This window comes from Platichthys flesus, chromosome 15, assembly GCF_949316205.1.
Source record: "Platichthys flesus chromosome 15, fPlaFle2.1, whole genome shotgun sequence".
NCBI lineage: Eukaryota > Metazoa > Chordata > Actinopteri > Pleuronectiformes > Pleuronectidae > Platichthys > Platichthys flesus.
Window position 1 is genome coordinate 3,101,479 of NC_084959.1, and position 20,637 is coordinate 3,122,115.

At 41.9% G+C, this 20,637-nt stretch overlaps 1 protein-coding gene across 1 annotated transcript; it reads right to left on the minus strand.

Moving 5' to 3' along the window:
- Positions 1–547: 547 nt before the first annotated feature.
- On the minus strand, positions 548–19,283 carry rabep1 (rabaptin, RAB GTPase binding effector protein 1). The gene is made up of 18 exons (XM_062405946.1): positions 19,078–19,283; positions 16,514–16,642; positions 16,212–16,415; positions 15,919–16,079; positions 14,494–14,613; positions 13,245–13,380; positions 12,817–12,995; positions 12,438–12,548; positions 10,944–11,405; positions 10,419–10,523; positions 10,017–10,133; positions 9,396–9,494; positions 7,975–8,115; positions 6,341–6,530; positions 4,669–4,724; positions 4,260–4,358; positions 3,678–3,794; positions 548–3,438 (listed from the first exon to the last, which is right to left on the minus strand). The coding sequence occupies exons 1-18, from the start codon at positions 19,121–19,123 to the stop codon at positions 3,337–3,339; spliced, it is 2,574 nt and encodes an 857-aa protein (XP_062261930.1). The 5' UTR covers positions 19,124–19,283; the 3' UTR covers positions 548–3,336.
- Positions 19,284–20,637: the final 1,354 nt, after the last annotated feature.

Below are 20,637 nucleotides of genomic sequence, written 5' to 3' on the forward strand. Positions count from 1 at the left end.
GAAATTGTTGCCTTCTTTAGAAGGAACACGTCCTCTCTACGGAGGCCGCCATGTTATTTGACAGTAGCCCAAACTGGACAAACTAAACAGTTTGAGTTTTTTATGACAACTGAAGATTCCACAGGTTCTCTCTCATGTTTGGAAAGGGAGGGTGAGGTGAGAAGATATACACCTGCAATATACGACTTTACCACTAGATGTCCTTAAATTCTACACACTGAACCTTTAAATGATGATTCTAAGGTACGCGAAACAAGTTGTAGCAAACTTCAAATCGTGCATGCGAGTCTGTGAGCAAAAATTATAATTAAAGATTAAAATCAAACTTGTCTGCTGAATTTTTCATATTTCAATTTACTGGAAAAAAGACTTCTTTAATTCATTTATTGTCAATGGGTATGATGCAAGAAGTGACTGTATATTACAGCTTTAGATATATTCTGAGGTTGTGTACTTGTATGTATACACTATAAAGACTATAGTGAAACAGTTGTTTCCAAAAAAAGCACATTTTCCACAAGTCGTCCTCGTCAAACACAAACAAACCTGGGCTTCAAATGTGCTTTATTTGTTTTGAATTTGTATTTATGCTATAAACCAAGAAGCGATGGGACAGTGTGAGCGTTCAGACCTCACACTCTACGTCTCTGAACTCAAACGCTTCACATCTCTAATAATTTTTCAGGGAATCAAGGGTACAGTCTGTACATGGCCAGCGATGAAAGATCAGAAATTAATCATTAATAATCTACTTTTAATCATGACCACAGTGAATTAGTAAACGTCTGGTAAGACTCTCCGGATTAGGAACCGTCACATTAATGCCATATGGGCCACGAAAGAAAAAAATTAAAAGAGACATCAAATGTCACAAATCAAATTAAAACACACCAAGCCAATGCAATAAGGCTATCGGAGAAAAATGAATGTGCAGACTTCACACGGTTAAAATTTATACTCTGAAGGTTCAGTTCACCAGTTTTCACCAGCCCACAACCACACAAGCCGAAAACATACAGGGTTCTCTCAGTGCAAGTCAGGCTCGCTCGCCCACACATCCACACATCTCATAACACATTGCAGGAATCTATCATAAATATCAACTCCAGATATCTACAGTATTGACATATGCAACAGAGGGGAAATGTAATACATGCAAGTAAACAAACAAACAAAACAAAAAAATACAGAGATCATGTCCTTGAACCAAACAACGCAGCTGTTTACACAATTCATTCAGCCTCATTATTTGTCTTTTTCTTTCCATCAATGCGTGGTTTGCCGCCTGGTGCGTCAGAAAGAGAGCCGGGCACTGAGTCACCATCTTTATTCAAAGCTCAAGGTGACTGCCGGCTCCTGGGGAATGGCTCACTTATTTGGAAGTTTGGAAAAAATGTTCCCTCCGAATGCTCACGCGGAAAGTACAGAGTTTCACAACAGTTGGAGGGGAAACATCTCCAGAGTTGTTCTTCCTCTCAGTAGTCAGATTTTCTTAATCGATTAAAATCAATCAAGTCAACATGTTTTTTCTGAGCTCGTTTTGACAAAAAAAAGGGGGGACATAAAGTAGCAGCTGGTAATGAACCATTTCAAAACGAAGCCACATCCTCCCGACTCGAATCAATAATCACACATGTATTTATTCTATTTCAAAATGTTTTTTGAGGGAATGTGCAGCCGCTTAATGAAAACCACTTGTGTTATTCTGGCCTTGCCGAGCTTTAGATGTTACAATTAGTCAAACTGCTTGAATTGAAGATGGGTTATGAAAGGAGGAGCTGCACACGTGTCAGTTTTAAATCAGGTCTCTAAACAAAGTCCTGGTCATCAAACAGATTTTTTAATCTTCCTGTTAATCTTTGTCAGTTGAGTACAATTTTTTTGTATCTTTTCCGAAAAGCAGCAAATCTCAAACTTCCACCACTTTACACAGCGGTTGACTATGGCGGTGAAAGTCGAGATAGTGGATAAGATCTGAACTCCGGTCTGTTCTCCTTGTTCAGTTTATCAGGTTGAGACGACAACAAGTCCATGTGACAAGACAACAGGAAAACATCCGGAACATCCACAGCGAGCGAGTGGACGCGTTGATGTTTCTAAAATCTCAGGATGAAAAAATGAGAGTCAAACACGTAGAAGACGTGAATTTGGAAAGACGAGGACAATTCAAGTTAGTTTTTTGGGATAATGGCCGAAGCCACTGTCGATGTTCTGTAAACAACAACACGTCTCCCTCCCCCGCTGTTCCTGACATTAGCCTGTTGTTGTCTGAGCAGCTCAATCTCCTGCTGCCTTCTTCATATGTGAAAGACAAAGTTCATGTCCAAAGACAAAAGAGATCTTGTACATATGAAACGTCAGAGCCTCTGACGCCTCAGCTCAGCGTGATTACAGCCTGGTCTTCAATATTTCTCTCATTTGAGATTTAGATTTTCCTGATAAGACAAACTCAGTTTAAAAAAAAAATAATAATCTGTGAATAATTTAAAGGAGTAAAGTGTGTTTAAGATTAAAATAGTTTTTCTTTCATTAAACAGTTGAATGTTGACACCTGATTCTTCTGATCTCTTAATTTAACCAACTGGGTTAAATCGTTATGTACTTCAGCAGCTTCATGGAGCAAAACAAGACACAGAGGAGGAGGATAGAGACAATTCATGGTATTGCTCACTTTGTGTTATGTTCCTTTTTTTTGTTCAATCCTATTTAAGTTACGTGCAAGTATTTTCCATCCTTCATTGTGTTTCTTTTTTTTTGTTGAACAGGGTGAAATGACCAGAACAAGGTGGAAAATGCTTCAGGAAATTAAAAAACAAAAAGAGACGTCAGAAAAAGAAGAAGCGAGTGAAACGAGGAAGCGATTATCAAAGCGCTTCGAGAACACGAGGAGGAGAGTTAACGCATCCAATAGTTTTTTTCTATTTACCTGGAAAAAGAAGTCGCAGATGAAAAGTGCTTTAGAAGACGACAAACCTTTTTGGTTGAGCCTAATATAGACATAGTCATATCTACAGTAGAAACGAGACACAGACAGACCCACAGGGAGATGGACACCCCCCCCCATCCACAGTCACACATTTAGTTATTTACATTTTTTTTTTAGTAGTGTTCTTCTTCATAATTCTTTCCTTGTTGTGATTCCATGATTTCATAAGTTACACAAAAAGGCCCCGAGCTCCACATGCTGTGTCCGTCCCCATCCTTCCAAACTCGTCCACGCGTGGGGGGGGGTTATGGGGGCGGGAGGAAGGAGGCATCAGATCAATAATGTTATTGGGCCAGTGATGAAGAAAAAGGAAGGGGAATGAAGCTGAGGGCAGTTTTCATTCAGTGGCATCATGTGTCTGGAAGCTGGTTGATGTCAGTCAAGTTGGTGTCGTTGAGGATGACTCGGATTCGGTCCAAGGACTCCGCCTGTCGTATTCGCTCCATCTGCACCTGAGGATGCAGACACACAACAATCCATGCATTCAGATTATGTTTTTTATGAGATAGAGACACGAATGCAGGGGGTCTGGGGTTCGATGCTCGTCTCAGAGTTGTATGCTGTGTACACGTGTCCTGTACTGTAAAGTGTTTAAAGTGGTACAACAGACTGGAGGAGCCCCTGAACCCTGAACAGATGATATCCAGACAACGTATATATTTAACTCTGACCCTGATGAATTCCATCTTACCTGAAGGTTCTGAGAGAGTTTGACAAAGTCCTTCTGAACCTGCTCACTGACGTCCAGCTCCGTCTGCAGCCGCTGAGCTTTGTCTTTCTCGTCGAGGGCCTGAATCTCGAGTGCACTCTGCAATCATCACGCACACAAACACAAATCACACATACACTAATCAGACTCATAACAACTGAGTGGAGCCAGTGAAACGCAGGAGAAAAGAACCGTGATAAATATTTAACTGAAACACATCTGCGCTGAATAATTTAAAAGGGTGTAGACTGTGAATCGCTGGCTGTGGGACTGGTCTCGTGTCAGACTACAACTGTTTCTGGATTTAAAAAAAACATAATGTTAAATATTTACAACATGTACAGGCTCTCTCTCGTGCATAGACAGAATGTTAAATTACAAACTTTGCTTTTATTTTACAATGAGAAAACATTATACACCACGACATTAAAGAATTATGTTAAAGGGAGTGCATCACACTCAAGCTGGATTCGATATAACATCTGCAATGCTCTGATATGATTGGCCGGGTTTTAAGAGACGGGCAGTTTCTGGTCGTTTGGTGAAGCACGGTGTCGAACTGACCTTTGCAGTGATCAGCTCTTTAAGTCGGTGCTCCAGGCTGATCCTCAGGCCCTGGAGGTTTTCCAGAGTCTCGGTCTTCTCTGCTAAATTTCTCTCCAACTACACAAAGAAACAGATCACAACTGAAGGGAGGGTTGTGCAATCAAGCGTTCAAACGTTTTTAAAAGACTACAAGACACCAAACGACAGTGACAGATTTTCAAAATAAAAGGCTAAATACATTCAATGTTTTTTCGGCCACTTGGAGGCAGCAGAATAAACTATAAACACAACATCTGATTTAGATTTATATATATTCTTTAATAGTTGTGTTTCGTGTTAGTTTGAAACATGTTAAAAAGCCGCTGTGAAGTGAATCATTTTTTCTTCACCGAGCTTTTCTTCTTCATGAAATCAAAGAGAAACGTACCTGTTGCTTCTCAGCTTTTATTCGCTCCAGCTCCGTCTTCAAACTGGAGAAGGAAGCTGCAGGAGGGAGAAGTCATTAGAGGATCTCACAGAACTCATCTGATTCTCAGTGCCCACATTTTCCCTCTGGAATAATAACCTGGCACCTTGATGATTATTACGCCATTTATGAATTATGGAACAAAGTTTGCAAGTGGAGCTGCTCGGCTGAGTGATGGCGTGTCAGTGTGTGTGTGTGTGTGTGTGTGTTTGACTTGTGGGAAACAGACAGTGAGAGGTGGTTTACATGAAAAACCCTAAAAACTGAAACATGGACGTGTTTGTTGAGCAGATTAATCCAAGCAATTCACAACAGTGTGTTAAAGTTGATTAGTTGATGTTACAATTACTAACTCAAGAATAAATTTAAAATTCTTCACAAATAATTATACTTATGTTATTACACCTTGGGCTTAGAGAACTCGTGTTTGTGGTCTTTACTATTTTGGGGATTTCCTGAAACCCTAACAATCGATTATCATATATTTCAATACTCAGCAACAATTTAAATGAGTCAGAATTATTAAAAGCATCACATCACACATATGAAACACTTTACTAATATGCCTATAGGGATGGGATTTAATGGCTGGATCCATTTTGAATGAATATAGTTCCGTGATTCATTTCACTCTACAGACAACAAATCCATTCCTGAATTTTTCATTCTGTTTATGATATGTTTTGATTCTTGTTTGTGAACTTTCAAGAATCTGCACAAAAAACACTGATGTAAACAAACAACGTGTGAGTTGATATGAAGAGCAACTAATTGTGGCACCTCGACTTAAATTAAATGTTCCACCGATTGGAAACACTTGTAATAAAATGATTTAGCAAAAACTACCAACTAAGGGCCGGATTTGTGGAAGGGAACTCGCGCTGTAGCAGGGAAACTTTTTATTTCCTGTTCATCAAGTTAAAAAAAGGAACTTCTGTGAAATACTTTAGACTTGACATAGATGAGTGCTCGACCTCAGTCTTTGCTCAAATGCAGACTATGATCTGCAGCAGTGCAACAACCACAGACAGATCAAGTCAGTGGTTCAGGTGTCTGTGGGAAATGACTGCACTGATTCAATATTTTATTTGAACTAAGATTCTCCACCAAACGAAACAAGCAGAAGATAAACACCAGGGATTTGAAAGGATTAAAACTTAATAACTAGAATTAGATCCAAAGAAATGCCCCTGAGTCCCATCCCAGAATGCAGCATTAGTGTTGCATGCTTGATATATAGATCGAAATCTACAGCGAAACATGTAATGATTAATCTATGGCATGGGACAACATACGTTAGGGGAAATTATCTATTAATGCACATTATAGCCACTTCACACACATGTGGGGGGGAGCCCTACACTCTCTACAGTTAATAGTCTCACAGCTCTGCCATTAACACACACACACAGGAGCAGCTCCAGTGAAGCTGGTTTTTCATACCTTCCAAGATGTCTGAACAACAGAAATCAACGGAGAAGAAACAAAAGCAGAAACAGATGAAAATGTAAGAAATGTCCATAAAACAAAAAGTAGGTGTGTCAGATGCATTGGTTAGATATGTACCGTGTAACAAACAACGGTTAGTAAATGATGAAACTGAATAGTTTAAACTGAACCTCCCGAGTCTCACCTATCTCCTCCTTACAGCCCTCGATCTCCAGCTGCAGCGTGTCCTCCAGGTTCTCCTTCAGACACTGCTCTGCCTGAAGCTGATCCTTCAGAAACAGGATCTCCGCTTTCAGCTTCTCCTCCATGTGATCGGCTGACGTCCGCAGCGCCACCGTGTCATCACGCAACTGCAGCACCTGCCCTTGAAGCTCCTGGAGAAAGAATCAGATCAATGAGGTGGATCCTCTCCATCATTGAGCACAATCTGGAAACAGCTCGTATGCAGAATTATGACTTTTTTTAAATGTTATCGTTTGCTATTAACATACTTTCTATATCAGATGATATTGACAAATTAGTTGAAGCTAATCCTCCCAATAAAACACACTATAGCAAACATGGCCCTAACTCTGAACATGTGTTGGAGAGACACTGTAAAAAGAGGAAGAGGAAGTCTCAAATAAAAAATAGTGTTTCCAGGAATTTGCTAGTCCAATCATTATGCAAGGTTTGAAAACTTCATCCACTCAATCATGTCAACGCCTCGTCTATTACATTTCAACCTTTCAAAGCGGCATGAGATTGATCCAACAGCTTGTTGAACATCCAAAAAGATGTCACAGGACCATCAGTGATATTCTCCACCTCCACTGAAGCTCCGCTCTTTTTCTTATCCACTGGACCACAGAGAAAGAGGCTCTGAGTAACAGTGTGTGGGAGGAGATGTGTGTGGAACCTCCTGAACAGAGCAGAGGGTTGTAAGTTGAAAAAAAAAACGCTGCATCCTCTTCTCGTCGTGAGGATCAAAATGAGCCCTGGTGCCATTGATCGGCGAAAATGAGCCGCTGGAATCATGAAGGAATTACCACAGGCAATAAGCTCCTGTGTGGTACACTGCAGGGATTATTTTCTCTATCAATTGGTTTCAGATTCCTCTCTCTCTCCCTCTCTCCCTCCCTCTCCCTCTCCCTCTCTCTCCAGCATGAATGGTTTATAAATGAATAATGTGATGCATTATCGAGAGCTGACTGAGTAGCCACAGCTACAGACTATTAAGATTCAAATCATTGTGAACTGAGTTCATCTGTGTATTTTTTTTAGCTGTTGTAGAATGTCAGTAAAAATACATTTACTCATGGTCAGTACCTTCAGGGAGTGTCAGTAGTACATTTGTAAAGCCAAAATTAAATACAATGTCCTGCAGTGCATAAAAAACAATTTGTCTAACCACAGCAATGTTTCTGTAAATATGACCAGTCATCGTAATGTTCTGTGAGTTCAAAGATCATAGAAGTCCCCGGGGAGAAGCTTTTAAAATAGTGAAGTTGCAGCACTTTTACTTGCAACAGTATTTCTTATGTGTAATAAGTGTTTTTTTCCAGTTATGTGTGCAGAGCTGAAAGCACTGCACACTTTTAGCGATTAGCATTAGGAAAGGAATTCCACTTAACACAGTAATTCCTGATCATACTTTCATTGTATTTTTTCTTAACCTTGAATTTCTTTATTATCGCTTCACTTCACAAAATAATTAAATCTCAACTAATAATTTACCCCAAGGAATGAGGTATAAAGGCCGGGCACTATCATTAACGCATTATATTATATAATTGAGTTTTGATACAGAATACACAGCACGTCTTGGGTTTCACCTACTTGCACGGTATTGGGCATCTGGAAGTCTTCCTGTCTCTGGAGCTCCACGTGCAGCCTGTGTTTTCCCTGCAGACTCTCGTTGTCTCTCTGTAGTCGACTCAGTTCGTCGGCCACCTGCTCCCTCGACTTCACCAGCACCGCCTGGAAGAGAACAAACCAAACAAATCACTCTCTCATCGTGTGTCAGTTTGTTTCCCCTTTTTTCACAAGTAACCAGCTCCTCTTCTAAAACACAGAATGATTCCACATCAAGTTTCTCCTCCTGGAGCCACGATTCATCTGATTTCCCCCCCCCCACAACTTATACATTGCTTGGAGCAGTGACTCACTTCATGACAGTATTAAGACTCATGCTCCTTCAAACCACATGAAGCAAATGTAATGTCTCATTGCTCAGGCGGACGTTTGAAAGACCTTCGAGTCACATTGGGACTGTTCCTGCTTCCAGATGCACATTCATTACTGAGAATGTTTGTCTCACTGGTCATTTTCCTGTTTGTCCATCTCTGTCTGGATGATATTCTGCAAGAACAAGTGGTGTACTTGACTTAGAACTGGACGTGATGTAGAGTGTTTGTTTTTTTCTCTATTGAGGTGGAAGTCCCATTTTTGTGAATTTAACTGAAACAGAGAGCTTCATCATGTCAGGGAATATTTGGGGTCATGAAGAACAGTGACATTATGTGACAGTTCCTTTTTAAATTCCCCAAAATTAACTAGATGTGAAATAATAAATAATCTACTAATGTGTGTTGAGAATACCTTGTTCAAACTTCATGATTAATAGCCCAGATTTTTCATAAGCCCCACATCGGAGCCACATCTGCATTCGACACGATTCAGGGGATTCTCCCACACGTCTCCTCCTCTGGCTAGATTTCTAACAGACTAATTATCTATGGTGCTGTTCAACTGTGTTGTATTATACATAAACCTCTCATGAGAAGTATAATGCAATACAGTTCAACTCTGAAACATTGTGAAATAGGAGTTTTTACACTTATTTTCCTTAGTGCACATGGCAATAGTTGCATAGAAGAACAAATCTATGAATATTTCCCTTGCGGTGGAAGAGCAACCTTTAGACATAATTTAATTTTTTATGAGTGGCAACAACTCCTGTAGCCAAGAGCTCCTTTGTATCAACAAATACTAACGGTAAGAAGGAACAGAAAAGTGAACCCAAAACACCCAGCATCCCGCAGCTGCAGGTCACTGTGGCTGCAGGTCAGATTACAGAGATGGTGCTTGTTGTCAATCCAAAAACAATGATATGCTCATTTGAAGGGCGTATTTCTTGCCAGTGCAAACTCAATCCCGTCCAATATTAAACTCTGTGACCTTAGACGGAACGAGGGATCCAAACACAGCTGTCGAGAGGAAGGCAACGCAGAGGCTAACGGAGTGAGTGTGCTGCTCACCATCTGCTCCTGCGTGTTCCTCTTAGCGTCACTGAAGGCTTGTTGTAGTGTTCCGAGCAGCGCCTCCGACTCCTGGACTCTCTGCATCAGGGCGGCAACCTGCAGCCCAAAACACATCACTGAGACAAGAGCCAAACGCCTTCAGGGCTCCTCAGACATTTACAGAGACATTTACAGTACAGGAACATATGTTGGTGGGAACACTGTGGTAATCGTAGTCAATGAATGTTAGCGTACGATCAGTAGGAAAATACAGTGGAGCAAAACGTTGGTGAAAGAACTGTAGGTCAGATAGTTCAGTGTCTGTGTCGGCTGTGAGTGATATCTGAGCCCATGGAAAAGATGCACTTCCTGTGTGTATCCCCCAAAGCGATGCAATCTGAGCTCCTGCAGATTCACAACTGGTTGTGGGGGGGGGTGGGGGGGAGGGTGTTCACATCTATTATGCGAAAAGATGACGTAGCCCACAATGTTATGTGTGTTGCTGTGTGCACGGTTCATGGAGGATTGAACCCAGTGAGCAGGAGGATAAACAAACAAAATGACAAATAACACGATCAGCTGCACTAAATCAAAGAATCGAAAAGAGAAATAATCAACTTCATTGTTTCGTTTTCAGACCTTAGCAGCCGTTTCCTCGTTGCCTGCTTTGACTGAATCCTCCAAAGCCTGTTTCTCCGTCATCGTCCTCTCCAGCTGATCGTTGGCCTGACGCAGCATCACCTGCAGTTTCTTCACCTGGAGCAGAGAGAAAGGCAGAATTCTCTGGTCAAACTTCTGATCACTTCAAACACAAAGTGGCTTTGTTAAATTGCAACTCATCATGTTTTTCAGGCGATGACACATTCCTCTGGCCCCCACAAAACTTGAAAGAGCAGATGATTTCGGTGCTGAAGTCGTGATATCACGAAACCCAGACTATCAGGAGGCACCACTTTGCTACCTGACTAACATGTTTGTTTCATGAAAAAAAATCAAAATGGTTTCTGGTTCTGCTCCACAAACGAACATATGAACACAGACCTGGTCCCGTGTCTCGGCCTCTTGTCCCTGGATGGCCTGGAGCTGCTTCTCGTAGTTGGAGCACATGTCACAACGTCGGCCGAGCTTCCTGCCGGCGTTTTTCACCTGACGACAGACAAACATTTAATGAAACTGTTTGATAAACATGATGTCTAACACCTAATACGACACTCTATCTTTTAGTTTACCTGTCTTAAAACTGGCATGTTCATTAACAGCAATTTGATATCTGACTTGCTTTTTGAAGATCATGGATTAATTCAATTCTGAAACAGGAAATTCATCAAAGAAGGGGATTTTTACTCTGATATTAAAATAATCTGACAAATTTATGGGAAGTTATGGAAAGAACTCCCTGGAGTTACATCTTCCCAGAAACTTTTCATCTTAAAAACACAGAGAAACCTTCAACCTTACCAAGTGTGTAATCTGATGTCCTGCCATAACCACTATGCAGCCACTAAATAGTTTGAACCACATTTCAACCGTTGCTCGAACTGAGAAAACCTCTGGAGGAGGACGCACCTCTTGCTGCAGCAGATTCCACTCGCTGTCGCTGACCAGCCGGTAGCCTACAGGCGGCAGGTAGGCGTTGTTGGCCGTGTGGGAGATGCTCGACAGAAGCGACGCCGTCTCCTCCTGCTCAGGCGTCATGGCTTTGATGGCCTTCTCCTGGTCTTTTGTCAGCAGGAAGTGGCTCGCCGTCAGCTTCATCGAGCTGATGGACGAGGTTTCCCCAAAACTACTGTCTGTCACGCCGCAGTCGGCTCCCACCAGGGGCCCAAAGTCTGATTCCTCCAAGTGGCTGGCCGACTTGGCCTTGTGGTTCTGGCCCCCGAGGCCCTGCTGGGCAGACAGCGAGGAGCCGAGGCTGTCCGTCGACTGAACTCGCCGCAGGTTTTCTTTGTAGGGGTCCATGGTGCCCCCCAACACCACGTCAGTATCTAAAGAGTGCATCGAGCCGTGAGCGCTGTGGTTGGCGTGGGGCTGAAAGAGAAAGAGCAGATTAGGTTCTGAGAAAAACGTAACCTGTGGAGCTTTCAAACCTTTGTGTGACTCTGATACCAGTGGGACTAAGAGAGAACACGCTGACGTCTTTCTCCTGCAGCACAGTCGGAGTCAGGACAGACACCACATGTAAAATACTCCTCAAATATTCAAACCAGCCCAGTGCAGTTTAGAACTGCTCTGCAGACAGCAGCCGTGACGGAAACTGAATCGTGGAACTGCTCAAACTGAAGAGAACTGGTCAAGATCTCTGACATGCCAGAAATCCCACTGATTCAGTTTTCTTTCAATGGCCTGATTGTTGATAATCCAGGCTTCATGACCTGGCTAAAGCTTTGGAGTTGCACAGTGTGCACTGACAACTCACAGCCATAAACTAGGACATCCTTCATATAGTCTTGGTAAACACACACCCTACAAGTAACAGGAGAGCGGCAACATCCTTGATAATGTTTGCAAAGAAGAACAAATATTTGCCTTTAAGTGAGCATTAAACCAGCCCTAGTAAACCAGCGCAGTTTCAGTCCCTCCCAGTATTCCTGACATGAGGTCACTGTAACCTTTGACCTTTAACCCCTGAAATCCAATCAATTAATCTTCGAGCCCAAGTGAAACTGGTCAAAATGGGAAGAAAGTCTCCAAAGTAAAACTTGTGTTTACCTGTGAGTCTAATGGAACATTTGTGCCAAATTTGACAGGATTACCTCGATGCCTTCTTAAGATATCAAGATAACAAAGTAAAAAGGGTTTGAGGTCACATCGACCTTGACCTTTGACCTCCAAAATCGAATCAGTTCATCCATGAGTCCAAGTGAATGTCCTATGGATGTTTTTTAAGTTACAGTTAAGGAAGAACAACGTTTCTCAAATCATCTCTGCTCCTGAGTTAAAGGACAGAAGTGACAGCGCCATGTTGTGTGTCTGAGGATCACTTTACTCAAAGGGAACATAACACGACGATAATGGTCCGGCTCTGTTCGCTCTAAGGGACGTATCGAGTAACACTCATACCTCCTCGACGCTCAGCCCGAGGAAGGAGTCTTCCAAAGGCTCGGTGTTGTCTCCCCCGTCCTCCTCCTGCATCTCGTTCACTTGGCTAAGCCGCTCCTTGTCATCTTCCTCCTTGGATGGAGACAAAAGGTTTAAAATCATAGAGTTATTGTTTCATGTTGTGGTTTGCAGTGGCATTCAGCTGGACTACATTATCCTGAGGAGTTCTAACAATCATGGACTGAAGCACATTATCTTCAAACTGGACAAAGTTTCTGCTCGTCACTCTTATCAATCACAATAGTGTTAGAAATAGAAACTACTTTATTTGTCAAGGTAGAAATTTGTCTTTGCGGTCACATCTAAACAGGCATATTTGAAGTTGTGACGCTGTGTGTACCTGGTCCTTCTTCTTCATCTCCTCCACCTGGCGGAGTTGTTCCGATGACAGCACGTTCTCTATCCTCTGCATGTCCCTCATGAGGAGGCGCTGGGACTCCAGGAACTGGTCGTTGGCTCTCTGCCACGTGTGCTTCAGCTGATTGTGCTGCTGCCGCTCCAACTCCAGCTTGTGACAGACTGAGACGCCAAAGACACAGAGAAGTTTAGGGCCGTGGTATAATGCAGTATGGAAAGATAAGGTGCCAGAAACAATACCATGACACAGCATGTTTATGTGTCTATTATGTTTTAGTGCCAACTTTCGGAAAATGTAGGAAGTCCCATTTCAATGTGGCTTTTGTTATGAAAAAAGAGACCCAAGAGACTAAAGAGCAACAAGTTAAACCAATCAACAAGATTCTTATAAAAAGAAATATCACAATGTACCCTCATGCAGCTCTTTGCGTAGTTTCTCTGCGTCTTCCTGCAGGACAGATTTCTGTGTGTTCAACACGGCCACATACATCTCCAGGTCCGTACGACACGACTTCTCAGCCTCCAGAACGTGATTGAGCTCTTTGACCTGTAATTAAAAGGGAAAATCCGAAACATGACAATGTGGTTCATCTTCCCTCCTATCTTTTCAATTTGTCAATGCAACAGTTTAATTGATGAGGTGGTTTCTGGTATGACGAACAAACATGTGATATTTCAGTTACTTTGAAACTAAAGTGTAGTTGTGAGGATGCAGCCTGAGAGAAATGCCCGACTCTTCTGCTGCTACCTCCTCTGACTGTTTACAAGCTAGACCCTAACTCTGTCAGTCTGTGGTTGAGTGGCACAGAGCATTTTTTTTTGCTGACAACAGCCATCTGCTGCGGCAGGAAACACGCTCGATGGGAAATTTGTGGAAAGGCTGTGGTCGCCCCCCCCGATTCCGCTCAGTTACAGTAGATTCCAATGGTGACAAAGCTTTAAAGAGTGGCAATAAAATATCCAATCATCCATTAAAACGACAGAGACGTCGCCTCGGTCCGTCTGCATCGTCACAGTGGACTCATTCAGCGGAATTCAGCTGAAACACTGCGCTGCATTGTTACCGTCCCACACAACGATTAAACAAATCGAACTGAAACCAAAACCGCGACGATCTGTGAGGAAAAGCAACTGTCAACGTTTAGCAGCCATTGTTCGTGCCCACGACTGCTGAGAACTAACGACAATAACACACACTGTAGCTGCAGTATAACTTCTTTACAATGGTACCACAGTAAAACGACTTAATAACTACTGTGTCAATACTGTCAGACATAAATAAAACAATCTCTACCAACACAAATCAATAAATCATCCTGTGAAAAGGTTCATTTATGAATTTTACAGACAAGTTGTCAAACAGAGCATGAATTTAAATCAATGAGATCTCTAATATTTCATAAAACATGAAATTTAAAAAGCCTTTCACGTGTTTTTATTTAAATTATAATTTATCGCCAAATCAATGCTCAAGCAAAAGTGAACATACTGTACTTGGAAAATCCACTGCTGTGACCGAGGAAAGGGACATGAAACTAAAAGACTGGAAGAGTTTTCTACTTCTAATTAATTTGTTAAATTCTTGGGTAACATCACGCCCAGTTAACATCTTATGTGCATTAATTCTCCACAAAGAATCATTGGTTTGTGGCCGACTGACCTTCGAGGCCTCCAGTTCTTTCACCCGCTCCCCGGCTGTCGTCAGTCGGGCTTTCAGGGCGGCGATCTCCTTCTCCATGGGCATCACCACCGAGCGCAGCTTCTCCGCGTCCTCCTGGGCCTTCAAGGGGTTTTGAACTCACACATTAAAAATCCAAACATGTTGATAACTGCACAGCTTACACTTCTTTCATGTGCTTCACTTCCTCCAACCGCAGCAAAAACACACGATATAACATCATCATAGAAACTGAGACGCATTGTAATTCAGTCTTTACTTAAAAATAATTCAGACTGATGATACAAGGTTTGAAAACAGGAACTGACTTCAGAGACCTGGGTTCCTGTTAAGTTACATTTTTAGATACAGAGAAATGAAAAATACTACTTTCATAGAATAGTTAATATATTTCTTGGTTTCAATATATCGAAACCTCTCTTTTTCCTTCCCAGTAAACCATTTAAATATTTCTGCTCACGTTCTGGGGTTTTAATCATAATTTATTTATTTATTTTATCATCGGGTTTTGTATATTTCGATATTGGCTTTAGGATTAATTATTCAAAGCTTGGAAATTACTAATGTATTTCATACTCTGGCACAACTTGATTGTGTATATCATTTTTTGATTTAGTTCAGTTGAGCTTGCCAAGACAAACTCCAACATGGTTGATATAGCAATAATGTCGGGAATCCTGATTCTTGAATTATTATTAGTCTATAATCATAATTATAAAATAGTGACAAGTGCCTGTGATGATTTCTCACCACCCCAAAGTATTTCATCATGTTTACTTCGATCAGTCAAATCCAAAGATTCTTAGTTTACTGTCAACATAAATTCTCTCTCTACGCTCAGCTATGTCTAGCAAGCCAATCGAAGGTGACGGATCTGATCGGTTTTGCAATCACAACAGACGCACATTATCTATTTTTAGTCTGATCTATGTGACATCTCACACACTCTGCTGCTCACAGTGAAATCTGGAGCTGACCTGGTGATGTAAAGACTCCTGTGCCTCAGTCTGGAGTCATTACATCACCAGGTCAGCTCCAGTTTGGTGTGGAAAATCTAAATCCAATTTATAGGTGTTTATAGTGAATTAGTGTAACATGAGTATGAGCGATCGGCGGACTGAAAACTCAACCTTGGTCAACACCTCGTGAGCCGTCCAGCTGGCTCCGGTGTCTGGCACCGTCTGAGCTGTTCCCTGGCTCATTTCCATGTTTTTTGTTTTGTGTTTTTACTGAAAATGTGAGGTCACAAACTAGAAACTTAAGATTCCATTTCAACACAAACTCATATGCTTGCCAACAAAAAAACGATCCGTCGAACCAAAGGAAATTAATTTAGTACAGAAGTGGAGAATAAGGCTCAGATTCATGTACAAGACTCAAGGAAATATATTGAATAAAGAAACCTACTTTTTTCATTTCCTCCTCCAGGTTTTCCTCCTCCTGGCCCACGGTGAGGCGGCGTCTCAGGTCTCCCATTTCCCGCTCCATCGCCTCGCGGTACTGGTTCCACTGGGCTCGCTCCTGATCCAAGCGCTGGTGGAACTGGACCTCGTATTCACACACGCTTTCTTTGAAGAGGAAGCACATAATCCAATAAGAACAAATCTTTCAGGCTGGTTTTAAACCAACAACCATACTGATAAAAAACAAGCAGATTAAATGTGTTGATTAAAGACATTGAAGAGCCGCTGGTTTTCTACCTTTCATGATGGCCTGCAGTGAGGCCACTTCCTCCTGCCACTGGCTGCGGACCTGGTCGATGGCTTCCTGTTTGGTGTTTTCCGACACAGTGGCCACAGCTTGGATGTTCTCGATCTCAGACTGGGCCTGAGTCAGCTGGATCTGGACGGCGCTCAGCTCAGCGTGGGCCCCCTCCAGCGCCGCTGTCTGCCTCTTCCACTCCTCTGGAGACAAATCGAGAGGAGAGGGAAATAAACATGTGTACAGAGAGATGCTCTTCAGTTATCGATACCATCAAGCTTGTGTGTTTATGGATCCGTACCTTCCTTCAGCAAAAAAATATCTTTAAACTTGGCTCGTTTCTGGTTGAACTCGGCCTCGAGCTGCTGTTTGAGTTTGATGAACTCGACCCTCTCCTGCTCCAGAGCTGCCACTCGCTGCTGCAGCACCTCTGGGAGATGGAGAAGACACAGGACAGTCATCATACAACCATATAATGAAGTTAGAGTCTTAACAAATCCTCCGGTTTGGAAACTGCTAGAGTTTGCAAAGTAATTGCGATTAACACACGTTGCCCAGGAAGATATAATACACTAAAAGGAAGGAATAATCGTCCTGAGAGCAAATTCCAAACAAAATAGTATAGAAGTATTTCTATTTCTAGGATTAACACAACTCTCTGTGCATTACATTTTTCCAAGTCATAGGTTTTTCCAACAATCTAGTGCATCTAACTTCCTGCTTTTGCCCCTCCGTTATTTAAAATCAGCCGATCAAGGCATGGGACGACTGTTTCCTCAGACCCAGACTGAGGCATGGAAACATTTACAAGCACACACAGCCGGGTCAGTTCAGCAGGGCACCGCCACGCCACCGTCATGTGACAGCTGAACGCTTAAGTTCCAAGTGAATTTCAGCAGCTGGGATTTAGTGATCAACGAAAAACAAAGGAAATACTTTTACTCCCAATGATCTGTCACGGTGTCGACCTCCTTGTTCAGATTGTTGATTTAAGATTGAACATAGATCACCTGAGTCATAATGTAAATACAATAAACCAGAGGAGCTTCAACATGAATTCACAGCTTCTATAAAACTGAGAAGCTGGAACTGGGAACACATTTTAGCTGGATAAGTACTTGATTATCATTAAAGATGTTGACATATTTTTATGCCAACTAATGGATCAGTCGTCACACATCCTCACAACCAGATTTACACACTGATATTACAACCAGCTACAGTATTGACCTGAAATGCTCAACAATCCATACATTCCTCTCTGACTATGTTTCTATGTCTATGTCTGAGCTCTTCAGGTGAGAGATAACAAAACAAGTCAAAGGTCAGATGCGGGAGGTTTGACGAGTGATGATAAAACTCTGTCAGGAATCATTCATGAGAAGGACAGGCCTCGCTCAAACACAGACACTGAAGATAAAGAATGACAGACTGAGCAGGTCGAAATTTCTAACATCAAAAAGACAGTCAGCAGGAAAATGTGTTGCTATAACCTCAAAGATGCACGTGGAAAAGTTTTACTGCTGCAAAAGTGTCAATAAGTAGAGATTCAAGTGAAGCATATAAACAAAATACAGCTACAACTGATGGTTTTGTTCTAGAATCTATAAAATTCAATAAGAGTTTAAAACCACAACCTTCACTCAGGAGCAGAAAACTTATCAGAAATAATTTTGGGACATTTAATGTGATAATTAACAATATAGGCTGAGAATTTTTATTTATTTATCTTTATCAAGCTGCAACCAGCTAATGTTTTGTAAATTCTTTGAAATGAAGCGATTATACAATTGTCCAAACAGTTGCACAACGATTTTAAGCTAATTATACATTCTTACACGTGTATGTTTACCACAAGTTAAGATACAACACAACTCCACTCTTGCATATACCAGCTGTGCCTTGTGCAATATTTTGTTTTTATATTATTTTCATGTGCAATATTACGACTTGTGTGCAATTACACCATTCACATGCAATCTGTGTGACATTACTGGTTGATAATCATTAACTTATTATCATGTGCAATATTTTCAAATGATTTCAATATAACGTGCAAAATATCATGTGCAATATTTCAATATCAATTTAGTATCCCTTATTACTTCCTCCTTTATCGTTTAATGTCTACTTACTGCCACTGAAGGTAAGTATTTGTTTCTCTCAATACACTTGATTTCATTATAATACACTTACATTTTTTACTTTATTCTAATCTTAACTTGTATTTAAGACGTAATACTAGTTGTATCTTTCAGCTTGTCTGTATTTTATTCCACTTTATATTCTTCTGTTCTGTAATATTTTAGCAAGTTGGCTCATGCACTTCCTTCAGGGGTCAATAGGATCCTGTGTTATTAAATGTGGATGAGTTCCCTGCAGGACCCTCCGTGGTCCCCGGACCCCTGGTTGAGCAGCAGAGGGGTAAACCTGCTGCAGGATCAGCCTCCTGTGCCGGTGCTCCAGCCCCCGAGTGAGTGCTTGTGCGCCGGCCACTCACAGCTCAGAGTACCGGGCTAATAAGACCCATATGACCCGTGTTAACCGCTGACCAGGCTGGGCAACAGCTTTACATCAAATTAACCAAGACTAGCCTCAGCGACGAGCTACCGTGCTAACGTAGCCCTGCCGGCGAACAGACAGCGGTGTTAGCTCGGGTACGGTAGCACGGCACGGTTCGGATTTAAGCAGCTTTAACAACAAACACACATGGAGTTAAATGCAGAATCCGAGGCGCTGACAGCCAGTGACACGTCGCCCGGATGCTAACGAGCTAATGTTGTCAGGGATGCAGAGGCCGCTAGCTCCGGTGCTGGCGGTCCCGGGCACCCCCTCCACGAACCCGCACACACACGAGACAGTTACCGTCATGTTGTGGCGACGGAGCGGATCCCGGGGCCGGCTCGGCCATGGTTTCCTCGGGGGGAACTGGAGGCTGTTACCGGGGCAGAGGGGCAACAAGCTAGGAGCGTCCAAGTAAACAGGCTAACATCACAACTGCTGCGGCAAGCTGGCGAGGAGGGCACGCCGCTGATTCCGGTGGGGCCTTCAAAATAAGAGATGTTCAAATCCCCAAGAGATCAGAGGCCCCTGGACCCTAAGCCTTTGTTGTTGTTAACATTTATTCATAAGTAAAGTAAATCAAACACATACAAAGACATTTAAAATGAGTAACTGTAACTGTATATGACCACAAACTGAGAATGAATACACAGAAAAAAATCAAACGGAAAGTATTAGAGGGCCTTCACACTGTTGGTGCCCGGGTCCTTTTTATAAAAATAAAACACCTACAAAGTTGGACTTGTTACTTCACTTTTATTGGACTGTATCAGCTATTAATACAATTAACCTTTTCTAACGGTGATATTATGAAGCTAATCCACCTATTTCCTGTACTTACTAAATATAGGTGGCTTTGATCATTCCTGTAGCTCCTTCCAAACTAAAAGCAATCTACATGAATTCTTTGGAGAAGTAGAATTAATCAAGATCCACCTTCCACGTTTAAGTTTAAGATTTATTTGGACACAAAAACAATGATACAACATATGAAATTCATAAACAAGAATTCACATAAACAGATTATTTTAAAAGAAAAGAAAAAAATCCAAACATGACTAAAGAGTGGGTTCTAACACTGTCAGAAATATAATGAAACACCCACCCACACACACACACACGCACACTCACACACGTATGATGTAGTCACTAGAGGAAGGCAAAGGGTGGGGACAGCACAGTCAGCCTTCAGGTTTCGTTGTTAATCTAAGAAAAGTAGAAACTGTCATGCAAATTTAAAAAAAAACAGTACAGGATGCCTCCTCTCATTTTACAGCCACTTTCCCCTTTCACTCACTGAGACCATCACCCCTCATCAGCCCTGAAGCCGGCAGCTTAAAAAAAACATAAAAGGTAAGATACACACAAGTATTGTCTTGTATTCAGCTGAATGTTTACACGTCTCTGTGCATCATGGGAAAAAAACATCTCATTTCAGTCGGACTTGATTCTGAATCAGCAGAATTTGTGACTCTTGGCAGGAAGCTGTTACACAGTGTGGATGTGTTTCTTACAGATAAACATGCACTAAAGAGTATTTATGCCTTTCTGTTCACAGAGATAAGGAAATAAACAATACATTTGTAATGTGCCTTCTTCTGTCAGCATCATGACAGGCTCTTGAAGGAAAAAAGAATCACCCCAGAGCTTCTCTGGAATCAAGTTTGATTCTAAGAATGCTGTGTAGAAATACCAAAATAACCTGAGGACTTAGTCAACGCAGAAAAGAGGGAAGTGGTGAATTGTCCTCTTTCCGATGCAAGTCGCTGAAAAGCTGCAGCACAGATGTTTTCCTGTCCAGAAGCGTGAAGTCTGTGTGTTGCAGCTTTAATGAGGTATTTTCTCTTTAATCTTCAGCGGCAT